Source organism: Lontra canadensis, unplaced genomic scaffold (assembly GCF_010015895.1).
Source record: "Lontra canadensis isolate GAN:19392208 unplaced genomic scaffold, GSC_riverotter_1.0 scaffold59, whole genome shotgun sequence".
NCBI lineage: Eukaryota > Metazoa > Chordata > Mammalia > Carnivora > Mustelidae > Lontra > Lontra canadensis.
The window spans coordinates 1782567-1808807 of NW_022631053.1; the positions used below are offsets into that span (position 1 = coordinate 1782567).

A 26241-nucleotide genomic window follows, 5' to 3' on the forward strand; every position below is an offset into this window, starting at 1 on the left:
TCTGTCTCTCATGAATAAATATGTAAAATATTTAAGAAAAAAACAGATTATACAAGTACTTTATAATAGGTGCTCAGGAAACGTCACTGTTTTCCAACTCACTCGCCCTCCACCGGTAACCCCTGGGGCCTGAGGTTTTGGTTGGCACATCCCTCTCCCTCCAAAGGTCTCTCCTGCCTGACTTTATTCCTCCTGGAGGCTTTTCCCTCAGCTTCCCAGCCAGCTGCCCCAAACAGTCCGAATTTTCCTCGGGATGATCCACAGTCCTGGCAGGGTTTAATTAGATACTTTCTTGAACGTGTCTAATTTTGGGCTTTCCAAGCATTTAGAGGGTGAGTGGGAAACTGTGTTGGGGAATTCGGAATTGGGGGGGGGGGAGCAGTCTCACGGAAAACACACACACACACGTCCACCCTGACAACACACACACACACACACACACACACACACCCACACACACACCCACACACCCACACACACCCCTTAACTAGGGGCTGACCCCGCGGACATGCTCGCGCCGCTCCCCCTCCGGCCACCAGGCGGCGCGCGAGGACGCTCTGGAAGTCTGTCCCGGGACTGAGCACGCGTTCGTGTTCTGCGTTACTCTTCCCCTCACTTCCGTTGAATTTTGCAGCGCCGTTTGTCCCACACGGCTACCCGTACGGATCCGAATCTAGCCCGGGAACTAAGAGTTAGGGAAGCGCGATCCGTGAGTTCACCGATTCCAGACGTCATCGAGACCGACAAGATGTGCTCCCTGGGATTGTTCCCTCCGCCGCCGCCTAGGGGTCAAGTCACCCTATACGAACACAATAACGAGTTGGCGACAGGCAATAGCTATGAGAGTCCGCCTCCCGACTTCCGGGGCCAGGTGGCCGGAGCGAGGAGGGAGGGGACCGACAGGCATGGGGGCGGGGCCCGGGAAAATGGGGGACCTGAGGCCTCGCAGCCGGGCGGGGTTCGCGGTCCTCAGCCTGGCCCAGGAAGCATCCTGGCCCAGACTTGAGACTAGAAGGGCTGGAATGTATTTTAGGGTTGGGATTGGAGGGTGAGGGATGTTGAGGAGCTGTGGGGCGGCTCTAGAGGGAATGGAGAGAATGAGGGAGAATTCAAGGGATATGAGGGTGTAGGAGAACTATTGAAAAGTTGAGGACAGCATCTGGGAGAGCTGGGAACGCACAACCTGGAGTGTTGGGTTTTTTTTTTTTTGTTTTGTTTTTTGTTTTTTGTTTTTTGTTTTACCACGGAGTTCCTGGGAAAGAAAAGGGAGAGAAACAACTATTTATTGAGCGTTTGCTATGTAAGAAAGCGACTGAGTCAGGTGTGCGTCACACATGTTATAAGATCTAATAATCACAGCAACCGGATGAACTATGCCAGTTTTACAGATAAGGGAGTTAAGCTCTGTTTCACTTTCCCACAAGGATTAGGTTTATGGGATGGGAAACAGGTCTCCGGAGCCTCTTACTCCTAGCCCAGCTGCGGTTTGGAGATGGCAAGGAGTTCAGCAGAGATCTGGGGAAGAGACTGACTCATTGTCACACCTCTCACTTCTGGCCTGTAGTGGATCAATCTTCCTGTCCTGAACCTGACGAAGGATCCCCTGAAGACCCCTGGGAGGCTGGACCATGGCACAAGAACTGCCTTCATCCATCACCGGGAGCAAGTGTGGAAGAGATGCATCAACGTATGGTGAGACGTGGCAAAGGGTCTCCTGGACCATGGTCTGCAGATCCTGGAGAAGCTGGGGTCACCTTCCCCCTGCCTTGGGCTGCCAGGCTCTGTCTAGCTCAGTCCTGTATATCATTTACTATAACAAATTAGCAGTCCTTATTGGAAAACCTAAGTTGACAGAAGTTCATTTCATCTCCAGTGACTTGCTTTCTGGTGTAAGTGAGCCTGCTCCCTACCCCCTCTTTGTGTCTTTAGCACTTTCTGAGCCTTTTACCTGAAGCTCAGCAAGGTTAGGGATAATGCTGCAGTGAATAATTTCATATTTAGGTCATTCATTTAGCACGTTTAGGGGTGGAGCCGTACTGCCTGGATTCCGTTCCTGGCTGTGTCACTCTGTAGCTGTGTGATCTTGGGAAAGTTACATAATCACTTGGTCCCTCACTTTCCAAACCATCTGTAAAACGGGACTGATTTTACAAGGTTGTAGTGATGATGAAATGAATTAATGGATATAAAGCACTCAGAGAACAGTGCCTGGCACATATTAAGACCTTCAAGGGTTAGTTATTATCACTGTCACGTGTAGAATAAATTCCTACAAATCTAGTAGGAGGCTTCAAAGGGTATGTCCATTTGTAATTTCATGAGCTGTTGCCAAATAGTCCTCCATTGAAATTCTACATATTTACAGTCCCACACATGGTACCAGATTTAGATATTTGTTGTCATAATACCATTTAATTTGTTTGTTATCATAATACCATTTAATTTGGACATCTTTGTGTGAGTTAAGTTAAACAGCCATTTATTGTTTGATAAGTCATTCAGTCCCAGGCTCTTTCCCACTGCCTACCTCTTCAGCTGCTGGTTCTCTGCCTTTTCTGTCCCACCTCTTTCTGATGTCCCTGAAGGGGTGGTTTCCTGGGCTGGACTCACAAGTTCAGACCTGGGTGTTCCCTTGTCTGCCAGACACCCTCACTTGGCTCTTCTGCAGGCTTTCACTCACTCAGCATGTTCAAAGCCAATCTCTTCATTTTCCTTTCCAAACCTGCTTCTACATTGTGTTGTTCGTCTCAAGGAATGGCCTTACTACTCATTTGGGAACAGGTGGCTTGAGTGTAGGCTCTGAGGCAGACAGGTTGAATCCTGATGCTGCTACTTCCTACCGAGGTCATATTGATAATATCAACCTCTTCATGCCTCTCTTCTCTCACCTAAAATTGCGGTTGTTAACAATAGCTATTTTGTAGGGTTGTGATAGCGGCTGGTTTAGATAATTCGTGCAAAGCTTCTGGCCCGGCCTTGGCAAACCATGGGCAGTATTAGCTTCTGTAATTATTATGTAGGCATTTCCCTTGGTGTTACTCTTACTAATGTCTAGTTAGCCCTCAAATTCTGTTCATTCTACTTCTTCAGCCTCTCAGATCTGTCTGCTTTCTCCAGCCCTGTTGGTTCAGGGCACTTTGGCCTTTTTTCCAGATTCCTGAAGTAGCCTCTTAACCCGTCTCCTCCTCTCCACTTTTGCGCCCCTTTAATTTGTAGCCAGACTGATCTTTCTAAAATGCCAGTGTGTGTGTGTGGGGGGGCATGCTTGGGTGGCTCAGTTGGTCGAGTGTCCGACTCTGGGTTTCTGCTCAGGTCATGAGATGGAGCCCTCTTCAGGCTCCGTGGTCAGTGGAGAGTCTGCTTGAAGGTTCTCTCCTTCTGCCCCTCCCCCAACTGGCAACACACATGCCCATGCTTGCTTGCTTCTCTCGCTCTCTTTCTCCCTCAAATAAATAAATATTTAAAATGCTGATGTGGTCAGTTTATTCCTCTGCTTAAAATCCTTCCATGGTGGGGCACCTGGCTGGCTCAATCAGTACAGCATGACTGTTGATCTCAGGGTTGTGAGTTTGAACCCATGTCGGGTGTAGAGATTACTTGAGAAAAACCAAAAATCTTCCCATGGCTTTCCATTCACAGTCTTAGGGCAGGACTTGATCCCCTGACCTACTCACCAAGCCCTGAAAGATCTCTGAGGCTAGTTGCCTTGTTGGTAAAATGAGCAGAATGCCATTCAGATTCGTGTGATAAGTACATGAAAGGATAATAAATAAAGTGCATGGCACATACTTGGCACTCATTAAATGTGAGTGCTTCTTTTTTTTTTTTTTTTTTTAAGATTTTTGTTATGTTGTATTATTTTAAGTAGGCTTCACACCCAGCATGGAGCCCATTTAAGGGGCTTGAACTCAAGACCCTGAGGTCAAGACCTGAGCTGAAATCAAGAGTCAGGTAGTTAACAGGCTGAGCAACCCAGGTACCCCAAAGATTTTATTCGCTTATTTTTTTTTTAATATTTTATTAATTTATTTGTCAGAGAGAGGGAGGGAGAGAGAGCACAGGCGGCAGAGTGGCAGGCAGAGGCAGAGGGAGAAGCAGGCTCCCTGCTGAGCAAGGAGACCGATGTGGGTCTCGATCCCAGGATGCTGGGATCATGACTCGAGCCAAAGGCAGCTGCTTAATTGACTGAGCCACCCAAGGGTCCCTGAAGAGTTTAAGTGATCTCTACACCCACTGTGGGGCCTGAACTCACAACCAGAGGTTAAGAGTCACACACTCCACCAACTGAGCCAGCCAGGCGCCCCTGAGTGCTCTTATTTTTAGTAAGTTACTGAATGAGTATAACTTGTAGAGGGAGACCAAAAGGGTCAGAGTAATCTGACTCCCAGCTTCCTCTCCTCAGGCGTGATATGGGCCTTTTTGGGGTGCTGAATGAAATTGCGAACTCAGAGGAGGAAGGTAAATATTTTTCCCTCCCGACTTCTCTGGTTTTATGGTTGGCACCTCCTCTCATATTCTTCCCAATCCATCCCAATACCTCTTGGCCCAGTCCCCTTCCCTTTAGCATTCTTTTTCCTGTCCCAGTTTTCTATTCTGGTGCCGTCTTTTCTCCTCTCTGCCTACGTCACATATCCTGAGTGGGTGTCCCAAGTATGGGTTGGGTGGAAGACCCTGGGGAATGCTTGTCCTTTCCTTGCTCATTCCTTATCCAAGGGTGCCCAGTGACAGCCCTGTGAATGGTTTAATCAGAGCTGCTTCCTCAACCCCACAGTGTTTGAGTGGGTGAAGACGGCGTCCAGCTGGGCCCTGGCACTCTGTCGATGGGCCTCCTCCCTCCACGGGTCCCTGTTCCCCCATCTGTCTGTAAGTCGGGCTTCCTCCCCTGGCCCTCTGGTTGCTGCTCCCCTATTCCTGCCCTCTTCCACTTTTCATCCCTTAAGTTCAGGGTGGGATGGGAAGAAGGACTGCAGAGGGTGGGAATAGTCCAGCTCCCCTGTGGGAAGTCGAGGGAATAAGCTTCTTTGGTCCCAGCGCATCCTCTGTCCACTTTGTTCTCATAGCTCAGGAGCGAAGATCTGATTGCTGAATTTGCCCAAGTCACAAACTGGTGAGTGTACAAGCTCTGAGGCTTTTGTGGGAAAGAAGTCCTGAACCTTGGAACTTCTCAGTGGGAGAGGGAAGTCAAGCCACACACCCCTTCCACCCTTTCCTATTACCCACATTCTTATTCTCCCCCAAAAAAATAAAAAGTGAAAAATAGTAATGTCCTCACGTGAAAGGGAATCTGAGCCTCTGGGCTGGGGGATGGGTTCAGGCCCCTCATGCTCTCTTCGGCCCAGGTCCAGCTGCTGCTTGCGGGTCTTTGCCTGGCACCCCCACACCAACAAGTTTGCAGTGGCCCTGCTAGATGACTCAATCCGTGTGTATAATGCCAGCAGGTACGTGGACGCCTACTGGGTGGGCTCCCACTCTTTGGTCTCCGTAAGTCAGTCTCCTTCTCCAACCTTGATTCCAGGGCTCCTGTAGGTTCCTGCGCCTGAACTCTCTACATGTTTCCTGTTTCCAGATCTACTCTTTATCCTATGCTTCTGTCCCACGATACCCCTGTGCTCTGGGTGGTCAGCTTCCTTCTCTTGGCTTTCCCTCCTCAACTGAACTCCGGTCCCCTGAGCTGTAGTGTTCCTGCTTTGACTCAGTCCTGTAACTTTCACCACAGCACTATAGTCCCGTCCCTGAAGCACCGGCTGCAACGAAACGTGGCGGCCCTGGCCTGGAAGCCCCTTAGTGCCTCTGTCCTGGCTGTGGCCTGCCAGACCTGCATTCTCATCTGGACCCTGGACCCCACCTCTCTGTCTACCCGGTAAGTCCCAGCAGCCTCTGTCTTCCCTTGGCTGGAGGCTTGTGGCTATATTAGCAGTGGGGGGTGGCAAGTAGGTCTGGAAATTCTTTTTTTTTTTTTTTTTTTAAATTAAAAGATTTTATTTATTTATTTGGCAGACAGAGATCACAAGTAGGCAGAGAGGCAGGCAGAGAGAGAGAGAGAGGAGGAAGCAGGCTCCCCGCCGAGCAGAGAGCCCGATGCGGGACTCGATCCCAGGACCCTGAGATCATGACCTGAACGGAAGGCAGAGGCTTTAACCACTGAGCCACCCAGGCGCCCCAGTCTGGAAGTTCTTTATCTTCACAGCACTTCCCAGGGCGGTGGGAGAAGCAGACCTATGGTCAATGTTGAGCTGCTGAGAATGCTAGAATCTAGAGGAAGGGACAGAACTAGGAGCTTCTGGAATTGTGGGGAGTGTATATAAATATATGTACATGATCATGGAGTAGAAAGACTGCCTTTTCCAGAGGACTGTCAGATGTAGGTTTAAAGGCAGTAGGGGCGGGAATTCATATAGGCATAAGTTGAAATTAAGAAAATTGGAAAAAGAATCTTCATGAGAACTAAGTAAATATTAAATCAGAAACTGGTCCTTTATTATTTATTTCTTTTAAAGATTTTATTTATTGGGGCGCCTGGGTGGCTCAGTGGGTTAGGCCTCTGCCTTCGGCTCGGGTCATGATCCCAGGGGTCTGGGATCGAGCCCCGCATCCGGCTCTCTGCTCTGTGGGGAGCCTGCTTCTCCCTCTCTCTCTGCCTGCCTCTCTGCTTACTTGTGATCTCTGTCAAATAAATAAATAAAAATCTTAAAAAAAGAAAATAAAAAAAAAAAAAAGATTTTATTTATTTATTTGACAGAGTGAGAGAGATCACAAGTAGGCAGAGAGGCAGGCAGAGAGAGAGGGGGAAGCAGGCTCTCTGCCGAGCAGAGAGCCCCGATGCGGGGCTCGATCCCAGAATCTGATCATGACCTGAGCGGAAGGCAGAAGCTTTAACCCACTGAGCCACCCAGGCACCCCTGGTCCTTTATTTTTATTTTATTTTATTTTTTAAAGATTTTATCCATTTACCTGATAGGGAGAGACAGTGAGAGAGGGAATTCAAGCAGGGGGAGAGGGAGAAGGAGAAGCAGGCTCTCCACTGAGCAGGGAGTCCGAGGTGGGGCTCAATCCAAGGACCTTGGGACCATGACCCAAGCTGAAGGCAGACGCTCAACGACTTAACCACCCAGGCACCCCAGAAACTGGTCCTTTAAATTATGAGTAAAGAAGAAAACCTTATGGCCAGCCTTATTAGGGTAAAAGAAAATCAGAGTACAGTATTTTTAAGAATGGCAAGGAATATGGAAGATATGGAAGAAATTAGAAGAATTATTACAAAATATCATGTATAAGTTAGACCATCACATTGAAAATCTAAAGGAAAATTTTTTTTAAGGATTTTATTTATTTCAGAGAATGAGACAGAGAGAGAGAAAGTGCAAAAGAGTGGGGAGGGTCAGAGGGAGAAGGAGACTCCCCGCCGAGCAGGGAACCTGTGGCAGGACTCAGTCCCGGACTTCAAAATCATGACCTGAGCCGAAGGCAGTTTTCAACCAACTGAGCCACCCAGGTGCCCTAAAGTAAATATTTGATTCTCTACCAAAATCTGTAACCAGAGTGGATTGTGTAAGAAATTAAAACAGATGAGCTCTATCATTAAAAAAATAAAATAAAATGCCATGCATACATGGCTTTATGAGAGTTCTATCTGATTTCAAAGAAAAGATAACCTCCATGTTGTATGTGTGTGTTTTTTATTTTTTAAGATTTTATTATTTTTTGTGTCAGAGAGAGAGAGCACAAGCAGAGGGAGTGGAGAGAGAAGAAGTGTCCCTTCTGAGCAGGAAGCCCAATGCGGGAATTGATCCCAGGACCCTGGGATCATGACCTGAGCCAAAGGCAGACTCTTAACTGACCAAGCCACCCAGGCATCTCTGTTTGTTTTTGAAGTAGGCTCCATGCCCAGCCCATAGTGGGGCTTGAACTCATGACCCTGAGATTACAGTCACATGCTCTACTGACTGAGTGATCCAGGCTCTCCTCCACGTTATTTGAACTAGACCAAATCACAGAAGAATTTGGAAATTTTTGGAAATCAGGCTCCTGTTTTTTTTCTTTTAATAAACTTTATTTTGGCATAATTTTAGATTTTTAGAATAGCTGCAAAGATAGTACAGAGAGTTTTGAATATCCATCACCCAGTTTCACCATTTTTTTTTTTTAGATTTTTAAAAATATATTCACTTGAGAGAGCGTGAATGAGAGAGAGTGAGCATGCGAGCACATGAACCCAGGGGCAGAGGGAGAGGGAAAAGCAGACTCCCACTGAGCCCAGAGCCTGATGCAGGACTGGATCCCAGGATCCTGGGGTCATGACCTGAGCTGAAGCCAGACGCTTAACCAGCTGAGCCACCTAGGCAGCCCTGTTTCACCCACTGTTAACATCTTATGTTACCATGTGACATTTGTCAACACTAAGAAACTGATGTTTATACGTTCTTAACTAAACTCAGACTTTCTTCAGATTTCACCAGTTTTTCCATTGATGTCCTCCTCCTGTCCCAGAATGCATCCCGGTTTATTTTTATAAAGCTCAACCCTAAAACCTAAACCTGACAATAAGTAGTATCAGAAAGACAGTATTTCATTTTTAAATATTTAATTTATTTATTTGACAGAGAGAGAGAGAACACAAGCAGGGGGAGCAGCAGAGGGAGAGGGGAAAGCAGACTTCCCCCTGAGCAGGGAACCTGATGTATGGCTCAATCTTGGGACCCTGGGATCATGATCTGAGCCTAAGGCAGAGGCTTAACCACACTGAGCCACCCAGGTGCCCCTATTTTTATTTATATTTCTAAAAGATTTTGGTTATTTATTTGACAGAGACGCAGCGAGAGAGGTAACACAGGCAGGGGGAGTGGGAGAGGGAGAAGCAGGCCTCCCACTGAGCAGGGAGCCCGACACAGGACTGGATCCCAGGACCCTGGATCATGACCCGAGACAAAGGCCAATGCTTAATGACTGAGCCACCCAGGTGCTCCCTTTTTATTTTATTTATTTAAAGATTTTATTTATTTGACAGAGAAATCACAAGTAGGCAGGCAGAGAGGAGGAAGCAGGCTCCCCGTGGAGCAGAGAGCCTGATGCAGGGCTCGATCCCAGGACCCCGGGATCACAACCTGAGCTGAAGGCAGAGGCTTAACCCACTGAGCCACCTAGGTGCCTCTTTATTTTATTTATTTTTAAAATTATTTATTTATTTATTTGACAGAGAGAGATCACAAGTAGGCAGAGGGGCAGGCAGAGGTGGGGGGGGGGGACCAGGCTCCCTGCTGAGCAGAGAGCCTGATGCGGGGCTTGATCCCAGAACTCTGAGATCATGACCTAAGCTGAAGGCAGAGGTTTAATCCACTGAGTCACCCAGGGACCCTCCTCTTTTTATTTTTACTTAAGATTTTATTTTTTTAGGGGTGCCTAGGTGGCTCAGTGGGTTAAAGCCTCTGCCTTCGACTCGGGCCATGATTCCAGGGTTTGGGGATCCAGCCCCACATCAGGCTCTCTGCTTAGCAGGGAGCCTGCTTCCTTCTCTCTCTCTCTCTCTCTCTCTCTGCCTGCCTCTCTGCCTATTTGTGATTTGTATCTGTCAAATAAATAAATAAATAAAATCTTAAAAAAATTTTTTTATTTTTTTAAGTAATCTTGTGTTCAATGTGGGACTTGAACTCGCAACCCCAAGATCAAGCATTGCATGATCTACCTACTGAGCCAGCCATTATCACTGGTATTTTATTTTATTTTATTTTTTTGCCATTGTTACTGTTATTAATCAACATTATTTTGGGAGATTCTAGTGAGTGCAGTCAGACAAGAAAAAAGGTGAAGTCTTGAAAACAAAGGGAAAATTATTATTCTTTGAAGATATGATTTCATACCTAGATAAAACAAGTGACTCTGCTAAGAAAACCTATTTGATCTAATAAGAAATTTAAATGTAGTAAGGTGACTAGATCCAGGAAACCAAAAGTGTAATAGTTTCTTTTTATACCTACAGTCATCACTGAGAAATTGAAATGGAAAAAATATTCTACTTACAATGTGTGCAGTTACCAAAATCACTGGGAATGAATCGTTAAATTTATTTAACCTACTAGACATTTGGAGGAAGTTGTGGAAGAACATTAAGCAAGAGCTGACTAAATGGAGAGACACACTGTATGCCTGGACAGGAAGGTGTATCATCATAGAAATGTCCAATTAAGTGGACTTGGAACCAGAATTTTGCTGTGTTTTGTCTTTCTGAACTGGGCAAAATGATAATCAGAGTTTTTATTAAAGAATAAATATGGAAGAATTGCCAAGAGAATTTTGAATAGGAAGAATATAGAGGGGAGACTTGCCCTACCAAGTATTAAATATCTTAGGAAGTTACAGTAATGCGAAGTAATTGGCAGGAAGATAGACAAACAGATCAGCATAGCTGTGTAACATTCAGGAACAGCTCTAAGAATATATGAGAATTTAATATATGAGAAATGTGGCTTTTCATTTCAATGAAGTTTAGATTTTTTTTTTTATTTTAGTAGTGTTGGGATAATTGGCTATCCATTTAGGAAATAATAAAGGTAGTCCTTGCTTCACACTTTTTCTATACAAATAAATTTCAAGCAGACAGAAGAACTAAAGGAAAAAATAAAAGAACTCGAAGAAATACAGAATTTTTTTTTTTTTTTTGAAAATACATAATATTGGAGTGCCTGGGTGGCTCAGTTGAGTAAGCCCTTGTTGGGCTTGCTGCTTGCTGGAGAACTTGCTTCTCCCTCTGCCTGCTGCTCCCCCTGCTTGTGTTCTCACTCTTGTTCTATCTCAAATAAATAAATAAATTCTTAACAACAAAAAAAAGAAAATACATAATAATTTTTAATCATTCAGAATGCTATTATTAAAATTTTAATTTTTTTTATTACTTAAAAAAATTTTATTTTTTTAAGATTTTATTTATTTGACAGAAAGATCACAAGTAGGCAGAGAGGCAGGCAGAGAGAGAGAGAAGCAGGTTCCCCGCTGAGCAAAGAGCCCAATATGGGGCTCGATCCCAGGACCCGGAGACTGACCCGAGCCGAAGGCAGTAGCTGGGTTGAGTGGGTTGTAGTAGTAGTAGTGGGTTGAGCCACCCAGGTGCCCCAAAATTATAATGTTTGATAATATCTAGTACTAGCAAGACCAGGAAAGTGGGTGCTTTTTTTCTTGGTGAGAAGACTATATTGTGATACAAACTTGTCAGAAAGTAATTTGTTGTTGGCATATTTATGTTTTTAAAAATGCAAGCCTACGGACGCCTGGGTGGCTTAGTTGGCCAAGTGTCTGCTTTAGGCTTGGGGCCGTGATCCCAGTGTCCTGGGATGGAGTCCTGCATTGGGTTCCCTGCAAGGAGCCTGCTTCTCCCTCTGCCTGCTGCTCCTCCTGCTCATGCATGTGCTCTCTCTCACAAATAAATAAAATCTTTAAAAGAATAAAAGTGCAATCGCTTCTCAGCCTTTTGGCTAAGATCAAGTGAAGAATAAAAGTGCAAGCCTTTTATACCCCCAAGTTCTGAACACATAGTAACACGAATACATAAGGATATAGAGTGTTTCCTGCAGCATTGTTTGAAACAATAATACATTACAAATAGCTGAAATGTCCATCTGTGGAGGCACGACTGAATCAGTTCTGGTTTATGAGTTCAGGGGCGTGGAGACAGGGCAGCCACTGAAAACAATGAGCTGGATCTCTGTGAATGGACCTCAAAAGAGAACTATGATTTATTGTCAAGTTCAAGAAAAAGTTGTAGGTCAGCAGTCTGAGCTCCTGTTGGCACTAGAGGTACTTACTGTTCGGTGGAAAAGGAAGAGAATGGCCTTCATTCAGGCAGTGGCAAGGCCACCACGTCCTGGCAGGCCAAGGACGTGGCCCTGGGGGTACAGCGCTGACGGAGACACGGGTGCTGTCAGAAGTTCCCAACCTTGTGGTGGACGACGATCCCCGTGCTGCATCTTTGTGACAAGCAGAAAACCATGCAGAGGGAGAGAGAGAAATTCGGACAGGGAAATGGAAAGATAGGGTTTGCAGCAGAGGGTGAGTTCTGCAGAAAAGCAGAGAACTCTGGAAAAGAGATTGGAACCCTGAGATAACATCACAGAGGGTCCCAGGCCCCAGGCTGGATGGTCCTTTAGGGAGAGGGCTCTGGTCTGGGGCAGAGTGGGACTTCTCCCTGGCTCGGCACCATCTAGCCTTGCTGGTTGGAAGTGTGTGTCTCCTTGAGGCCTACAGTGAAAGCTTCCTCCCTTGTACTCATTTTCATCTATGGACCTAATGGTGGTGATTGTGCCCTTTCTTCCTTTTTTTCCCCCTCCTTAACTTTCATGACCCTTACTCATTTCCCCTAACCTGGATTTGAGGGGTCATTGAGATATGGAAGTTTTGTCAGGAGGTAAGGAAACAGAGTCATGGGGGTGTTCTTGCTGCCTTCTGACTTTATACCCTGTTTCCCACCTGCAGACCCTCTTCAGGTTGTGCCCAAGTGCTGTCTCACCCTGGGCACACACCTGTCACCAGCTTGGCCTGGGCGCCCAGTGGGGGACGGCTGCTCTCAGCGTCACCTGTGGATGCTGCTATCCTGGTGAGTTGGTCCCCACACTTCTTGCGGTCATCTCAGCCCCTCCTCAGACTTGAGGCAAGAGCATTCTTTACTTGGGGCTGTAAGATATCCTGTGGGGAGGAGAGGACTAATTGTCCATTTAGTGTTAGTGTTAAACTTACTCAGGGAAGAAGCAGTACCATTCAGATTCCTCAGATGTAAAATCCTGCTTGCTGTCACTGTACATATAAACCTATTCCCTCCTGTTTTAACAGTCCCTCTCCTGCTTCATCTCCTTTTTGTGTCTTTGTACTGTAAGAGCAGCCCGTGTGACAGGATGGGGATGCCGGAGCTTCCTCTCTCACTCCTGACCCCTTTGTCCTAGGTATGGGATGTCTCAACGGAGACCTGTGTTCCCCTTCCCTGGTTTCGGGGAGGTGGGGTTACCAATCTGCTCTGGTCCCCAGATGGCAGCAAAGTCCTGGCTACCACTCCTTCAGCTGTCTTTCGGTGAGTGGGAGGAAGCCAGAGGGAGAGGGAGGGCAAGGCTGACCTAGAGAAAGGCACTTGGCTCCTGGACCTTCAGCAGACAGAACCTTCTGTTCCGTTCCCATTCTCTGACCTGGCACCGGGACTGGCAGAGGGAGGGAAGTCCAGGTTTTGGAACCTAGAGGTCCTGAGTTGTGACCCGCCTTTCTCCGGCATAGGGTCTGGGAGGCCCAGATGTGGACTTGCGAGAGGTGGCCTACTCTTTCGGGGCGGTGTCAGGTGAGAGGAGACCGTGACTCAGCTGGGGAGGAGGCGGGTCCCAGGTGCCCCAAGCGTGTCTCCCCACATCCTCTGCTTTTCTTCCTGCATTCTCCTGCTGACCAGTGTTCCCCTGCCTTTTGCTCCCTGACCCCAGACCGGCTGCTGGAGCCCAGATGGAAACCGGCTGCTGTTCACTGTACTGGGGGAACCACTCATTTACTCCTTATCATTCCCAGAATGTTGTGGTGAGTCAGGGGAAGCAGCTCAGGATGCAGAATATCTGGGGTAGTCAGAGGGAGGCAGGAACCCTCCAGAATAGGCTACTCTGAAAGATAAAAGGAAGATTGAGAGGTGTTGATGCTTACAATGGATGTGAGGTAGAGGACCAGTGAGAGGCCCGCTTCCTGTACTTCATAGCCTCTGCCCTTCTTGTAGGGGAGAGAAAGGGGCGCGTTGGAGGTGCCAAGTCAGCCACCATTGTGGCTGATCTGTCTGAGACAACAGTACAGACACCAGATGGAGAGGAAAGGTGAGCTGAATGGCTGGGGCCGGGGGTGGGGGTGGCAGTGGGGGTGTTGGGGGTAGCGGGTAAGCAGTGAAAAGGTGGGAGGGACCATGCTGAGGCCTCCCAGCTAACTCTTCTGACTTATAGACTTGGGGGAGAGGCTCACTCCATGGTCTGGGACCCCAGTGGGGAGCGTCTAGCTGTGCTCATGAAAGGTAAGAGTTGGGAAGGACTTTGCTCAGGCCACAGCCCTCTTCTCATTCATGGAGGGTGTCAGTGTCCTGGCTATACTTCTCTGCCTTGCCTTGGGATTCTGCTTCCAGGGTGCCTTCCTATCCCATCCATTTCTCATAGGAAATCCACGGGTCCAGGATGGTAAACCAGTCATCCTCCTTTTTCGCACTCGAAACAGCCCCGTGTTTGAGCTGCTTCCTTGGTAAGTGCCACATCGGCCATCAGGTCTGAACTCCCTACTAGCCTTCCCAGGCCAGCCCACATCCTACTTCACTTGCCCCGTCTCCACTTGCCTGCTCACCTTCTCCCCCTAGTGGCATTATCCAGGGGGAGCCAGGGGCCCAGGCGCAGCTCATCACTTTCCATCCTTCCTTCAACAAAGGGGCTCTGCTCAGTGTGGTGAGTAGGCTGGGCTGCTGGGCTTTTGGGGAGCAGGGTGGAGGAACTGAGCGCTGTGGCTGCTGCGTGGCCCTGCCATGTGGTCTTCTTTGGGCCTAGGCTCTGGCTCTGATTGATTTTTCTTTCCTTCTCTGCAGTGCTGGTCCACCGGCCGAATTGCCCACATCCCTCTGTACTTTGTTAATGCCCAGTTTCCACGTTTTAGCCCGGTGGTTGGCCGAACCCAGGAGCCCCCAGCTGGGGGGGGAGGCTCTACTCACGATTTGCCCCTCTTTACTGAGACATCCCCAACCTCTGCCCCATGGGACCCTCTCCCAGGGCCACCACCTGCCCGGTCCCACTCTCCTCACTCCCACTTCTAATAATAAAAAGTCCCTTTTGTTGTTTTCCACTCGGTTACAAGACTTTTTCTCCAGGGAGTTGCACTAGTGTCTAGTGAAGGAAAAAAAGGCATGGACTTTGGGTTAAGATAGGGCTGTGTTACTTTTTATGAATTTGGGCAACTTATCGGACCCTAGGAACTGTGTGGTTTTCAGGTGATCTGGAAAGCAAAGCTGAGAAAATACCTACCATAGGCTTTGGCATATAATGGACATTTCACTTTCCCCAAGTTTCAGCAAGTTCCCAGAATGGTGCAGGACAGTAACAGGGTGAAGACTTGATCAGTACGAGATAGAGGATGTTTTATTGGTCTAGGGAATTTGTGGGAGGTTTAGGTACGGGGCGCTGGGCCAGGGTGGCCCGAGCCATGCTCAAGACACCTTCTCGGGTGTGGTGCCCACCAATGAAGCCGCTGGTGTGGACAAAGATGCAGCCAGGAATCCCACTGACCTTGTCCAGGGCCTCATCCCGAAGACCCCGCCATGGCTCTGGCAGGGGCAGCCTACGAGTGAACAGAAAGAGGAAGCTGCTGGGAGCAAATGGAGGTCTTGAGGAGCAGAGCACAGAAGAGGCCAAGGTTAGTGGCCCCCTCTGATAGGGCTGAAACAGGCCCGAAGGTCTGAGGGTGGTCCTCTAGGGCCTTACCGGCTCTGGAATGAATGGCGCTCCTTGGGCACACACTGTACCCGCCACTGTCCAGCCTGGTCAGTGTAGATAACAAAGGCGATGGTGCCCGGTGGGGACAGCCCAGATTCCAGGTGGTAGAGGTGCTCCTTCCAGGGGCATCCACCTTTTGCCAGTTCTACTATCTCCCCACTTGGGTCCACCTGGAAGGGAGGCAGGGCTGGGAGATGTGGGGTGGAAGCAGGAGCCCCTGCTGACCAACAGCCCGCCAGCAGTCCCTAAACGACGAACCACAGTGCCTCCTCCCAGGCCTGTACCTGGAATCGCCGGGCCAGGGCCTCTTCCACCAAGGTCCGGGCTGGCAGCCAGCTGTGTTGGTAGAAGTCTAGTCTCTGCAGAAACTCCTCTCGGACTAGGTCCATGGCGCGCTTGAACCCGGCCTGGGAATTGAGGGAAAGGTCGGAATCAGAACCACGGTACTGGCCCCAACTTTTGACTTCACTAGGATGGGAGGAGGCAACCACTCTAATTTCCTCCCCCAACGGGCTTACATGCCTCACGGTCTTCCTTGGGGCCTCTCCTTACCTCAGTGTCTTGGTCAGGCTGGTTCCAGGTCGGATTAAGTCGAGCAACCCTGGCACTCAGTGTGGTAGTCAGCACATACCTGGGCTCTCCCTCTTCCCACTGCGAGATCCCATTGTCCACCGCATCCACCTCCTCCACGAAGTTCTCGTACATCTAGGGCAGCACCAGGAGTAAATGATCTTGAGGATTCCATTTTCATCAAGTTTTACAGATTTCACTAATTTAATCTCCACAAGAGGCCTGTGAGGGTCTCCCAACATTCACTGGGTAAAGAAAGGTGGAACCAGGGAGCTCAGTGGCTTCAGGTGGGATCTGATCATGCTGGGGCGGGAATTCAGATCACCTGACTTCTAACCCAGCGCCCCCTCTGCTACTGCGCAAAGCCTGAATTGAGGCCAGCAGTGTGTGAGGTGGGGTTTTGGACTTCAGAACAAGGAAGGTCTCAAGTTCATGACGGCCTCTGGGAGTGGACCCCGGCACTGAGAGAGGGTTAAGTTTCCAGGTGGGCTGGGCAGGCTATTCAGTGTCCTGGTAAATGAGGTACTCAAGGGTCTGGCCAAACATGGGAGGTGGGAGAGTGAGTGCTGGACGAGACATCAGAGCTGGGATGTGGTCCCAGGGAAGCCCATGATGTACCCTGTAGTGGGAACAGGTGCTGCATCTCCTGAGGTCACAGGAAGGATAGGACAGTGCCTCAAGAGTCTGGGGGCAGGGACGCCTGGGTAGTTCTGTCAGTTGGGCTCAGGTCATGATTCCAGGGTCCTGGGATCCCTGATTCATTAGGCTCCCTGCCTCTCTCTCTCTCTGACAAATCTTGAAAAGGCTAGGGACAGAACCGGTATGGTACAGTATCAATGCTTACAGCAAAACTGCTCTGCACATAGGCTTACAACATCAACACATCTGTGGTATGCATCGGAATGCTCCTCTCGGGGAGAGCTGAAAAACTCCTTTATGCTCAGCCTCTCTTGGTGTGGACCCCAACCTGATGTTCAACTGAAACTTGGTATAATTTACTTCAGTTGCTTAGAAGCCCCTCAGCAGGGGGCAGGGGTGGCTCAGTCCACCCTTTAAGTGGGTTAAGTGCCTGCCTTCAGCTCAGGTCATGCCTGAGATCGAGCCTCACATTGGCTTCCCTGCTCAGCGGGGAGTCTGCTTCTCCCTCTTCCTCTGCTGCTCCCCTCACTCATGTACTCTCTCTCTCAAAAAACGAAAATCTAAAAAAAAAAGAAAAAAGGAAGCCCCTCAGCAGATGGGGAAATGGATCCAGGCAGTCTAAAAACAGTATTCCAAATGCTCCAATTCAACCATTCGTATTTCGTCACTTCTCTGGATCATACTAATGCCATGTCATAGGGGCAGAAGATAGGCAAGCTAAGACAGAACCGAACTCAGTGGATTCTGCAAAAACCAGAGTTGACGGAACCCGAAGCTTGACTGGTGAACATCACAGGAGCAGGGTCAGGTAGGTGTCCTGAGTCCCTGACCTGACAGGTGTGCCACAGCCACTAGCCCCATTCCTTCCCTCGAAGGAGCGTTCTGAGCTGCTCACAGGGGATGCTGGTGGAACCTGAGGATATTTTCATAATCCAACCTGTCCCAGTTGATCTTCCCAATTCATGTGTCCCAGATACGCTTCCCTCTATCTTCAGGCACCCAAAACCTCTAAGCTATGTGTTTTCCCACACAAGCAGCCTCCTCTATTACCACATTGCTCAACAATCGTTTTTTATGCATGTCAGGTCAAGGAAAGGACCAGGAAACTCTACTCTATGGTTTTCAAAGCCCTTCCCTGAACCTCACCCACTTCTCACAACTACCCTGGGATAGAGGTGAGAGAGATCAGCCATCCCCTGTGAGAAGCTGAGCCTGACCAAGGGAGAAGGTGCTGGGCCAGCAATGGGCCAGGAGTCCCGATCTGAGGTCCAGTCCTGCGTTCAGTTCCATTCCCAGGTGGTGGAGACGCACTTATGGGTCATCTCTGTCCCTGGGTCCCCACCTTGTCATAGATGGTGCCCACCATGCTGTCCTCTTCGCTGGTGCCCAGCAACTGGGCCAGCAGCTTGTGCCCGAAGTGCAGATAGATGAGTCCCGCACTGCTCAGCTTGGTCTGCCACGGCTTCCCAGGAGAGAGGGAGCTCATGGTCTCTGTGAAAGATCTGAGAAGTACAGGGAGGTAGGGCTGAGGCAGAGCTGCCCCAGTTAGCCCACAGTGTGTACGTGTACATGCAGGCATGAGGGAGTGGAGGCTGGAGAATACTCAGGAGTGGGGAGGAGGGGTGCCCAGCTGTGGGACTTCAGCTTTTCCTTGGGGTTCAACGTGGACCTCAGCTTGGAGTCTCTGTTCATGCTCTCATTTGACAATGGTTAATTCAGGGCTTACTACATGCCGGGCTTTGTGTTTTTAGACATTATGGATTAAAAAAAAAACCCTAAGACAGGGGCACCTGGGTGGCTCAGTTGGTTAAGTGTCTGCCTTCAGCTCAGGTCATGATCCCGGGGTCCTGGGATGGAGCCCCACATCGGGCTCCCTGCTCAGCGGGGAGTCTGCTTCTCCCCCCTCCCTCTGCCTGCTGCTCCACTCCGCTTGTGCTATCAAATAAATAAATAATCTTTCTTTTTTTTTTTTTAAGATTTTATTTATTTATTTGACAGAGAGAGATCACAAGTAGGCAGAGAGGCAGGCAGAGAGAGAGGGAGAGGGAAGCAGGCTCCCTGCTGAGCAGGGAACCTGATGCAGGACTCCATCCCAGGACCCCAAGACCATGACCTGAGCCAAAGGCAGCGGCTTAACCCACTGAGTCACCCAGGCGCCCCTAAATAAATAAAAAATCTTCAAAACAAAACCAAACCCTAAGACAATGGCCCTGCCTTCAAGTTCATCTACTATAGGTAGACAAGCACATGAACAACCAAGCGAATGCTCTAGCTAGGTTATAAACAAGAGAAAGGGGGACAGGAGGGAGGAGACACTTCAGGTCATTCCTAAAAGATGGATTAGGTGTTTGCCAGCCAGACAAAAGGTCAAGGACAAAAGGCATTCCTGGTAGATGGAACAACATCTCTTAAAATAGCTAAAAGACAGGTCTCTACATGGAACTGCAAGAAAGGCAGCTTGAGTGTGAGAAGCAGCAAAAAAATAAAGCTAGAAGGGTAAGCAAGGGCCAGATCATGGCAGGCCTTTTCCACCACAGTTTGGAGTCTGGACTTTATCTGTAGGTAGTGGGAGCCACTGAGAGATATCCAGCAGACAAGTTCATGTGAGAGCACTGTGCCAGCCGGCATGCAGAACAAACTCAAGGTCTCCTGCAGTGGTGCAGGGGAGAGAGGAAAGTAGAAATCTGAATTCACAGTGGCACAGAGAACAGGGGAAGGATACGATAGTTCTTAGGAAAGGAGAAACTACAGTTGTAATTTCTAAATATCAGTCTATCAGAATCAGCTAGAGAATTTATTTTTTGCTTTGGTGTTACTACGTACTGAGTAGATACAAAAAATATTTATAAAATGCTCACAAGATATAAAGACTAATACACAGTAAGCCCCCAGAAAAAGTTAAAAGAAGCTAAACTAAATTGTTGATGGAAAAGACATATGTGCTAAACTACACAGCAGGATGGGTATGAGAACAGAGAATTAAGGATACTGCTTACTTCTGGGGAGAAGGAACCGGGATAGGGAAGAAGTGCTTGTGTACAACACAAAAGTAATAGTACTGTTCTAGTCAGAGGTGGGAGATTGGCCTAGGGGTGTTTGTTACATGTTTCATATTCCAAAAGTGTTAAATACATTATGTATCAAATACTGCACAGTTCAAAAATGTATATAAAATCATCAGGAAAAAGGAATCAGTCAATATTGTTAAGTGCCACAAAGTGGTCCATTAATGTGAGATCCTCTGCCAGCCATCGGAGTTTGGTGCTGAGGTCACTGGAGCCCTTTCCATGAGCATTTCCAGTGGAGAGATTGGGAGAGGACCAGCTGAACGAATGAATGGAATGAACTGGAGGGGATGTGGAATCAGGGTCAGCTGTGTTTCTGAAGAGAGGCTGAGAAGGGAGGGTAAGATGTGAGGCTATAAATACCAGGAGGGTTCCCCCACGGTATCATTTAAGAACATCATGTGTACACGTAAGAAAAAGAGGGAAAGGGAGGAAAGTACTTAAGAAGAATTAAAACATCTTCATACCCTCTAAGAGATCACCACTTTAATCAGTGTGGTGTGTATGAGGGAGGGTTTTGTTACTCATCCCTTAGTTTTCCAAGTAGAAACAATGGGAAGGTGGGTGGAGGAGGCGGCTGGGTGGGTCAGTAGGTTTTGTCAGCCTTCCGCTCTGGATTTAGCTCGCTGAGCAGGAAGCCTGCTTCTCCCTCTCCTACTACTCAAGCTCTTTCTCTCTCTCTCTCAAATAAATACATAAAATCAGAAAGAAAAGAAAGAAAAGCAAACACTGGGGGAGAACGGTGGTGTGAACCCCAGAGGAGACAGTAATAGACCTCAAAAGGGGTGAACAGAAGGGAACAATGTTTCCTGAACTGGAGGGAGGAAGCTGAGGGTGCTTGGGAATGACAATCTGAGGATGTGCACGCAGGAAAGGCTCATTCCTTTCAAGAGGAGGTTGCAGGGTCACTTACTGAGGGAGTTTGATGTGGCAGTGGCCTGAGGGGAGAGGAAGAGGGCTGAAATGGTCCCGTGGATAATGGGCCACCCTTGGAAAAGAAAGATTTCCCAACCTAGCAGTATAAATGAAGTAGAAGACCACGTACATCTGAGTGGTCACCAAGCACTGTTGCCATGTGAGCACAGCAGTCTGAAGTGGGGCAGCAAGCGACATGAAAGGACTAATCTGAGCTGGGTAACTAACTGGGGTGAGGACAGTGCTAGTGGGAGAAAAGCCTGACTGAGCCAAGGAAGGCGCGTGGCCAGCAGGGAGGCTTGTGAGGACCGCCTGGAAGCCAGGAAAGCCCAAGGTCAGGTGGATGGATGCAGAGCAGGGGGAAAGCTGGCAGGCTGCAGTCCTATGGGACTCAGGACTTGGCTTTCAAGGAGGAGGCGGGTCCCCTTCGCGGGCACGGACCTCCGCAGTGGATGGCTGCCTTGGAGCACAGAGGACAGTTGAAGTCAAAGGAGCTAAAGAAATGCTATATGGGAACTCACCTCTGGTGATGGTCATACCGGTGTCTCTGAGGATCGTATTCACCACCCACATCCACCACGATGTCACAAGAAGCCAGTTTTTCGGGGTCCCGGGTCCGCACAATCTCTGCATCCTGTAGGGGACACAGGATTGAGGGGGCGGCCAGGGTCGTGCAGACAGAGAATGAGTGTTGGGTTTCCAGGGGAGTGTACGGAGGGGTGCTCAGGTGCGGCCCGCCCGGGCCCCGGGGTCAGTTTCCCTGGACGGGATCGTACTCTGTACTCGGGCAGGAGGCGCAGCAATGCGCACGCCAGGGCCTCATCGCAGTGGAAAGTGCCATTGTGCGTTCCGATTCGGGGAGGCGCCATGAGGCTGCCGCGGGGTCGCTTGGATGGAGGGACGGACTCCAGGCTGACCGTCACACCCGGCCGGGCCCGCGGGGGTGGCGGCGGCCGCAGCAGCAGAGTTAGAAGAACGCGCGGGAAGCGGCGTACCATGCAGCCTCCCAGGTTGGGGGGGAGGGGGAAGAGTGGGTCGTTGACCCGGAAGAGGAAGCGCCCGCGCAGCCTCGCTTCCGTCGGGCGGCCGTTCCCACGGCAACCGGCCGGCGGAGGAGAGCGCTCCGCAGGCTTGCTCCAGCTCCTCCAAAGGCCCAGAGTGGAGCCTTCGGGTTAAGCAAGGCATCACCCCTACTGAGCAGGCTCTGGGGAGGGGCACAGCATCTCCACCACCGCCCTCCCACCTCACCAGTCCTTTGCTTAATGCAAGAAAAGACCAACATTCTGCCCAGCTGGCACATTTATTAGCATGAAACACGAGACCGGTCTCTTCCCGGGCCTCAGGAAGCCACGCCAACAAAGTCCCAAGCTCCCGAAGCAGGGTCCCTCTGCCCCATTTCTGAAACAAGCTCTCAGGCCTTGGCAGTAGCCTGAGTTGCCCCCAGGGCTGTGAGCTGCTGAATCTTCTGGCTCATCATCTCCATGACAGCTGTGGGAAAAAAGAAGAGTCAGATCCTGGTCTGGAGCTTGGGGGAGAACCGAGAGTTCAGGAAATGTGAGAAAACATTTAAAGACAGGTAGACAACCAAGGACAGTTAATAAAACTTTTAACACAATGGGGGCGCCTGGGTGGTGTAGTCGGTTGAGCGTGGGGCTTTGTTTAGGCACAGGTTGGTTGTGATCTCAGAGTCTTGAGATGGGGCCCCACCTTGGGCTCCCCGTTCTGCATGGAGTCACTTGAGATTCTCTTTTCCTCTGCCCCTTCCCCCCACCCTGCTCATGCACTCTCACTCTGAAATAATTAAAAGACAAAACAAAAACAGAACTTTTAACACTGATCCACTGTGGGACACACTCACATGCACACACAGGAAGTGTGTGTCATGAAATATGATAGTGTGAAAGTGTCAGGAAATATGATAACCACTGAGACATAAAAATGAACAAAACACAGTATTAAATGTGTCAAACATAACTGTGGAAAGATTTTTGCCTTCAGAACAGTGATCTCAATCCTGACTGTGTAACAGAAAGGCCTGGGGAGGTTTTTTGTTTTTGTTTTCCTAAACATTTTATTTATTTGACAGAGATCACAAGTAGGCAGAGAGGTAGGCGGGGTGAGGGGAGTGGGGGGGTGGGCAGTGGGGCTCAATCCCAGGACCCTGGGATCATGACCTGAGCTGAAGGCACAGGCCCAACCCACTAAGCCACCCAAGACACCCTTACCTGGGGAGTTTTTAAAAAAAAACACTGACCCCCTGGAATTTCCCCACCCCCATCCCCAGGTTGATTTAATTGGTTTGGATTGGACTCAGGCTTCCTTTTTAAACCTCTTGGGTTATTCTCATATGTAGCCAGGGCAGCAATGACTAGCACTTAGGGTTGTATTTCTTTCCTCTGTGTTCATTTACATATATCATCTCCCCCATTCCATCCCGATTAGATAGGACACCCCAAGAACTAAGATTATTTCCATCCTCTAAATTTCTCAAGCACCCAACCCAGCAATCTACAAATACTGGGTATGTAATGCACAGAATCTAGAGAATCCATCTAGACACCAAAGAGAAACACATGATTTTAATCTAGCAAAGAGGACACCCTCAGTTGATACTGGACTCCATGTTCTTTATCACGGAGGTAGAAAGGGTGAAGAGGAGCCCTAGGCCAAGCTTACCCTGTTTCATGGCATGCTTCTCCTGCAGAGCTGGCTGGATTTTCTCCATTTGCTTGGTAAGGAAGTCTATCTTTCTCTTGAAAAAGTCCTTGGCATCCTCAGCTGTCTGCAAAGTCAGAGGTAAATGAAGGGCTAAGAGGAGACTCTATGCTGCACTCTAGGTCTTCCCCTAAACTTCCTTTCCCTGCTCAGATGGGCATCCACGTGGTTACTTTCCACTCACCTTTTCTACATAGTAGCCTGTTCCCACATCGATGAGTACATGTTCCACATCATGTAGCTTCCCAGGGACATACATCTGAGAAGCAAGGATTAAGGGAAAACTAGCCCAGCAGGAGTGTCATGATTCCCTGTCAGCTAGCCTGCTTGGCTTTCTTTTCTAAAAACCTACAATCCACAAGGACTGAAGAATCTGGAGGCCTTTGAACCATACCTGTACACTCTAAATGGGAAGGGACAGAGAAGTTGGTTCCTTATGGAGACAATGGCATATGCCAGAACACTCTCTTGCTCTGATCTCATCTCCCATCCTCCAAGCAGTTCTTACAGTTTTTCCCACTAGCCCCTCCGGAAGGACTAGATACAATGATATTTTCCCACTGCTGTAGAGTAGTAAAAGTGAAAACGTGGCTTCACTTTCCATCAACATCCCCAATCATGAAATCACTAGCTAATTCCTGATGAATTTAATGCCCACTATTTGGCCAACCCCTACTACACTACTTCTGTATTTCTTTTTCAGCCTGTCAGCTTTCAGACTACAGCTTACAGATGCTCTGTGGCCATAATTTATTCAAGTGAAACACGGAACGGGTAGCCAAAATCCAGGCTTCTTGGTAACAATAGTTTAGAAATAAGTGTCACAATTAAGCCAAAACTGAGGATTCATAAACAGAGTCCCCTTGTTTCTGTATCTTACTATTCTTCCATCGTTTAGGTCTTCTAAGTTATTAGTAAAAGTCTAAACCCACCTGTTTTGTCTTTGTATTAGAGGATATTCCCAAACCGCAAAGGGAAATAATCACACCTCAATTCTACATAAGGCTTCGTGCTCACAAGGCATTAGCTGCATGTTGGCCCCAGACAAGGAGAGGTACAAAGAGTATATAAGAGTATTCTCAGAATCATGGGGACACTCCGTAGTAATCAAAAGTAATCCCACCCCACCCCCACCCGCCCAGGAAAGGGGTGAGAGAGAAAGGAGAGAGCAGGGTAGCAGTTTCTGTGGCAAGGATACAGAACTCGTCAGTGGGACGAGTAATTCTTTCCCTGTGAAAGCAATTAAGACAAACATCTGGGGAAGGTTAAGACGTTAAAGGGAGTTCCAATATGGCAGAGATAGTAAGAGAGATCTTAAGCACGGAAACAGGGGACAACAGCCGAGGAATGTCCTGTACATTTCAACTCTAGATAGACAACATGAAAGGGCTCATGTAGCGGTAGACAATATGTAAAGGTTTGGTTTCTCATCTCACATAAGGGCAATTGGATTAGAAGTCTGGACGAGAGTAGCCGGCTCACCACATCCCCCAGTTGCCTTCACGCGCCTACCCCATACCCTCGTTGTTCTTGTTCAGCACGTTCAGACAGTCCTTGGCTTCCACATACTTGGTCTGTACCACCTTGAGCTGGGCAATAGACGTGGACAGGAACTCCATCTCCTACAGAGTCCGGGAAATAGGGTCAGTGTCGGGGCTGGAGAGAGAGGGAGGCACTGCCGGGGAGGGGGCCGGTCCTGGGATGGGATGGGATGGGAGTTTCGGAGGGGAGGGGAAGCCTCCCAAAAGAGGGGAGGAATGGGAGGCGAAGGAGGACGCGTGGGCGGGAGACATGTGAGGCGGGAATGGGGTGTCTCTGCCGCCCGTCCCCACCTGGTCCAGCTGGTTCTTGAGCATTTCTAGCTGCGGCAGGTTCAGCTCGCTGATGTTAACTGACTGCGCCATGTTGGGAAGGAGGACTAACGGAGCGGAAGCTGGCTCGACGAGCAACGCTCTAGCCGCCCTCTGCGCATCTCCATGGCTGAACCAAGAGGTCTCGCTGCGCCGGACGTCTCTATGGTTCCCCCGCCCGGGCAGGGAAGGAAGGGCTGGAGCTTTTGGGAGACTTACATTGTTTTGGCGAAAGCGGCACATTATTTTTACAAAACCTCCCACGCCTACCATAGTCAAATTGGAGCAAACAGGACTGCTACCCTCAGGGAGCTTAAAAATCTTAGAAATACCCAGCTCATAACCACAATATTGCAAAGTGATGTATGCTACCCTGTGCGGATGGTATAGTCCTAATGAACCACAGGCAAGGAAAAAAGCCTGTGAAATTCACGGGTCCGTAGCATCGTGAACGTGGTGCTTTGGGCTCACACAGCGGAAAAGTCTGTTGGTGGAGAGAACGATAAGGAGTCACGTTATCAGCCAACAAGTACGGCACAAGACTTATTAATCAAAACTGTTTTACCGTGTGTTAGATGTGAGGGATAACACGAGAGTGTAAGATAATGTGCTTCCAAGGAATTCAACAGTCTGGTTGGGGAGAGAAAAACCATACGCTGCTAAAGTTCAGGACCCTGAGGAGTTTAACAGGCATATGTGGGGAGAGAACAGTGGCCTTTTTTTTTTTTTTTTTTTTTAAAAGAGGGGTTCCTTATTAGAGAGGGGTTCCTGGGTGGCTCAGTGGGTTAAGCCTCTGCCTTTGGCTCAGGTCATGATCTCAGGGTCCTGGGAGCCCCACATCGGGCTCTCTGCTCAGCGGGAGTCAGCTTCCCCCACCACCCCCACCTGCCTCTCTGCCTACCTGTGATCTGTATCAAATAAATAAATAAAATTTCAAAAAAAAAAAAAAGATTTTATTAGAGAGCGCTTGAACTCTGCAAGCTCTTCTCACCTCTTTACCACATAGTGGGAGGAGGCAATAAT

The 26241-nt window shown here is 48.8% G+C and overlaps 3 protein-coding genes across 9 annotated transcripts; 1 reads left to right on the forward strand and 2 right to left on the reverse strand.

Annotated features, from left to right (window-relative positions):
• The first annotated feature begins 603 nt into the window (after positions 1 to 603).
• AAAS (aladin WD repeat nucleoporin) lies at positions 604 to 15074 on the forward strand. 7 transcript variants are annotated; one of them, XM_032876661.1, is made up of 16 exons: positions 615 to 871; positions 1565 to 1692; positions 4403 to 4458; positions 4772 to 4863; positions 5061 to 5107; positions 5340 to 5438; positions 5717 to 5860; positions 12460 to 12580; positions 12924 to 13048; positions 13246 to 13306; positions 13443 to 13533; positions 13724 to 13817; positions 13941 to 14008; positions 14148 to 14229; positions 14342 to 14426; positions 14564 to 15073. In XM_032876661.1, exons 1-16 carry the CDS (start codon positions 749 to 751, stop codon positions 14786 to 14788), a joined length of 1641 nt encoding a protein of 546 aa, XP_032732552.1. In that variant the 5' UTR covers positions 615 to 748; the 3' UTR covers positions 14789 to 15073. The 7 variants fall into 7 exon arrangements, with proteins under 7 accessions (XP_032732556.1, XP_032732552.1, XP_032732554.1 ...); XM_032876662.1 differs by lacking the exon at positions 615 to 871 and adding an exon at positions 912 to 1016 and having other exon boundaries at positions 14564 to 15074; XM_032876665.1 differs by lacking the exon at positions 4403 to 4458 and having other exon boundaries at positions 604 to 709; positions 14564 to 15074.
• A 14-nt stretch (positions 15075 to 15088) lies between these two features.
• On the reverse strand, positions 15089 to 21673 carry MYG1 (MYG1 exonuclease). Its single transcript, XM_032876669.1, has 7 exons — positions 21430 to 21673; positions 21175 to 21287; positions 18016 to 18175; positions 16017 to 16169; positions 15749 to 15871; positions 15453 to 15634; positions 15089 to 15309 (listed from the first exon to the last, which is right to left on the reverse strand). The coding sequence occupies exons 1-7, from the start codon at positions 21649 to 21651 to the stop codon at positions 15111 to 15113; spliced, it is 1152 nt and encodes a 383-aa protein (XP_032732560.1). The 5' UTR covers positions 21652 to 21673; the 3' UTR covers positions 15089 to 15110.
• A 261-nt stretch (positions 21674 to 21934) lies between these two features.
• Positions 21935 to 25331, reverse strand: PFDN5 (prefoldin subunit 5). Its single transcript, XM_032876670.1, has 6 exons — positions 25201 to 25331; positions 24888 to 24990; positions 24567 to 24598; positions 23553 to 23627; positions 23330 to 23435; positions 21935 to 22141 (listed from the first exon to the last, which is right to left on the reverse strand). Exons 1-6 carry the CDS (start codon positions 25270 to 25272, stop codon positions 22065 to 22067), a joined length of 465 nt encoding a protein of 154 aa, XP_032732561.1. The 5' UTR covers positions 25273 to 25331; the 3' UTR covers positions 21935 to 22064.
• Between the last annotated feature and the right edge of the window lie 910 nt (positions 25332 to 26241).

Excerpts from the sequence above, each read along its gene's own strand:
- PFDN5 (XM_032876670.1), bottom strand. The coding sequence starts at position 25,272 with ATGGCGCAGTCAGTTAACATCAGCGAGCTGAACCTGCCGCAGCTAGAA. Across the intron at positions 23,436-23,552 it reads CAGGCTACTATGTAGAAAAG|ACAGCTGAGGATGCCAAGGA; the intron begins GTGAGTGGAAAG and ends CTGACTTTGCAG. Across the intron at positions 22,142-23,329 it reads GAAGCATGCCATGAAACAGG|CTGTCATGGAGATGATGAGC; the intron begins GTAAGCTTGGCC and ends TTTTTCCCACAG.
- MYG1 (XM_032876669.1), bottom strand. The coding sequence starts at position 21,651 with ATGGTACGCCGCTTCCCGCGCGTTCTTCTAACTCTGCTGCTGCGGCCG. Across the intron at positions 15,872-16,016 it reads AGCCTGACCAAGACACTGAG|GCCGGGTTCAAGCGCGCCAT; the intron begins GTAAGGAGAGGC and ends CTCAATTCCCAG. Across the intron at positions 15,310-15,452 it reads CGCCATTCATTCCAGAGCCG|GCTGCCCCTGCCAGAGCCAT; the intron begins GTAAGGCCCTAG and ends GTTCACTCGTAG.
- AAAS (XM_032876661.1), top strand. The coding sequence starts at position 749 with ATGTGCTCCCTGGGATTGTTCCCTCCGCCGCCGCCTAGGGGTCAAGTC. Across the intron at positions 14,230-14,341 it reads GTGTTTGAGCTGCTTCCTTG|TGGCATTATCCAGGGGGAGC; the intron begins GTAAGTGCCACA and ends TTCTCCCCCTAG. Across the intron at positions 14,427-14,563 it reads AAGGGGCTCTGCTCAGTGTG|TGCTGGTCCACCGGCCGAAT; the intron begins GTGAGTAGGCTG and ends CCTTCTCTGCAG.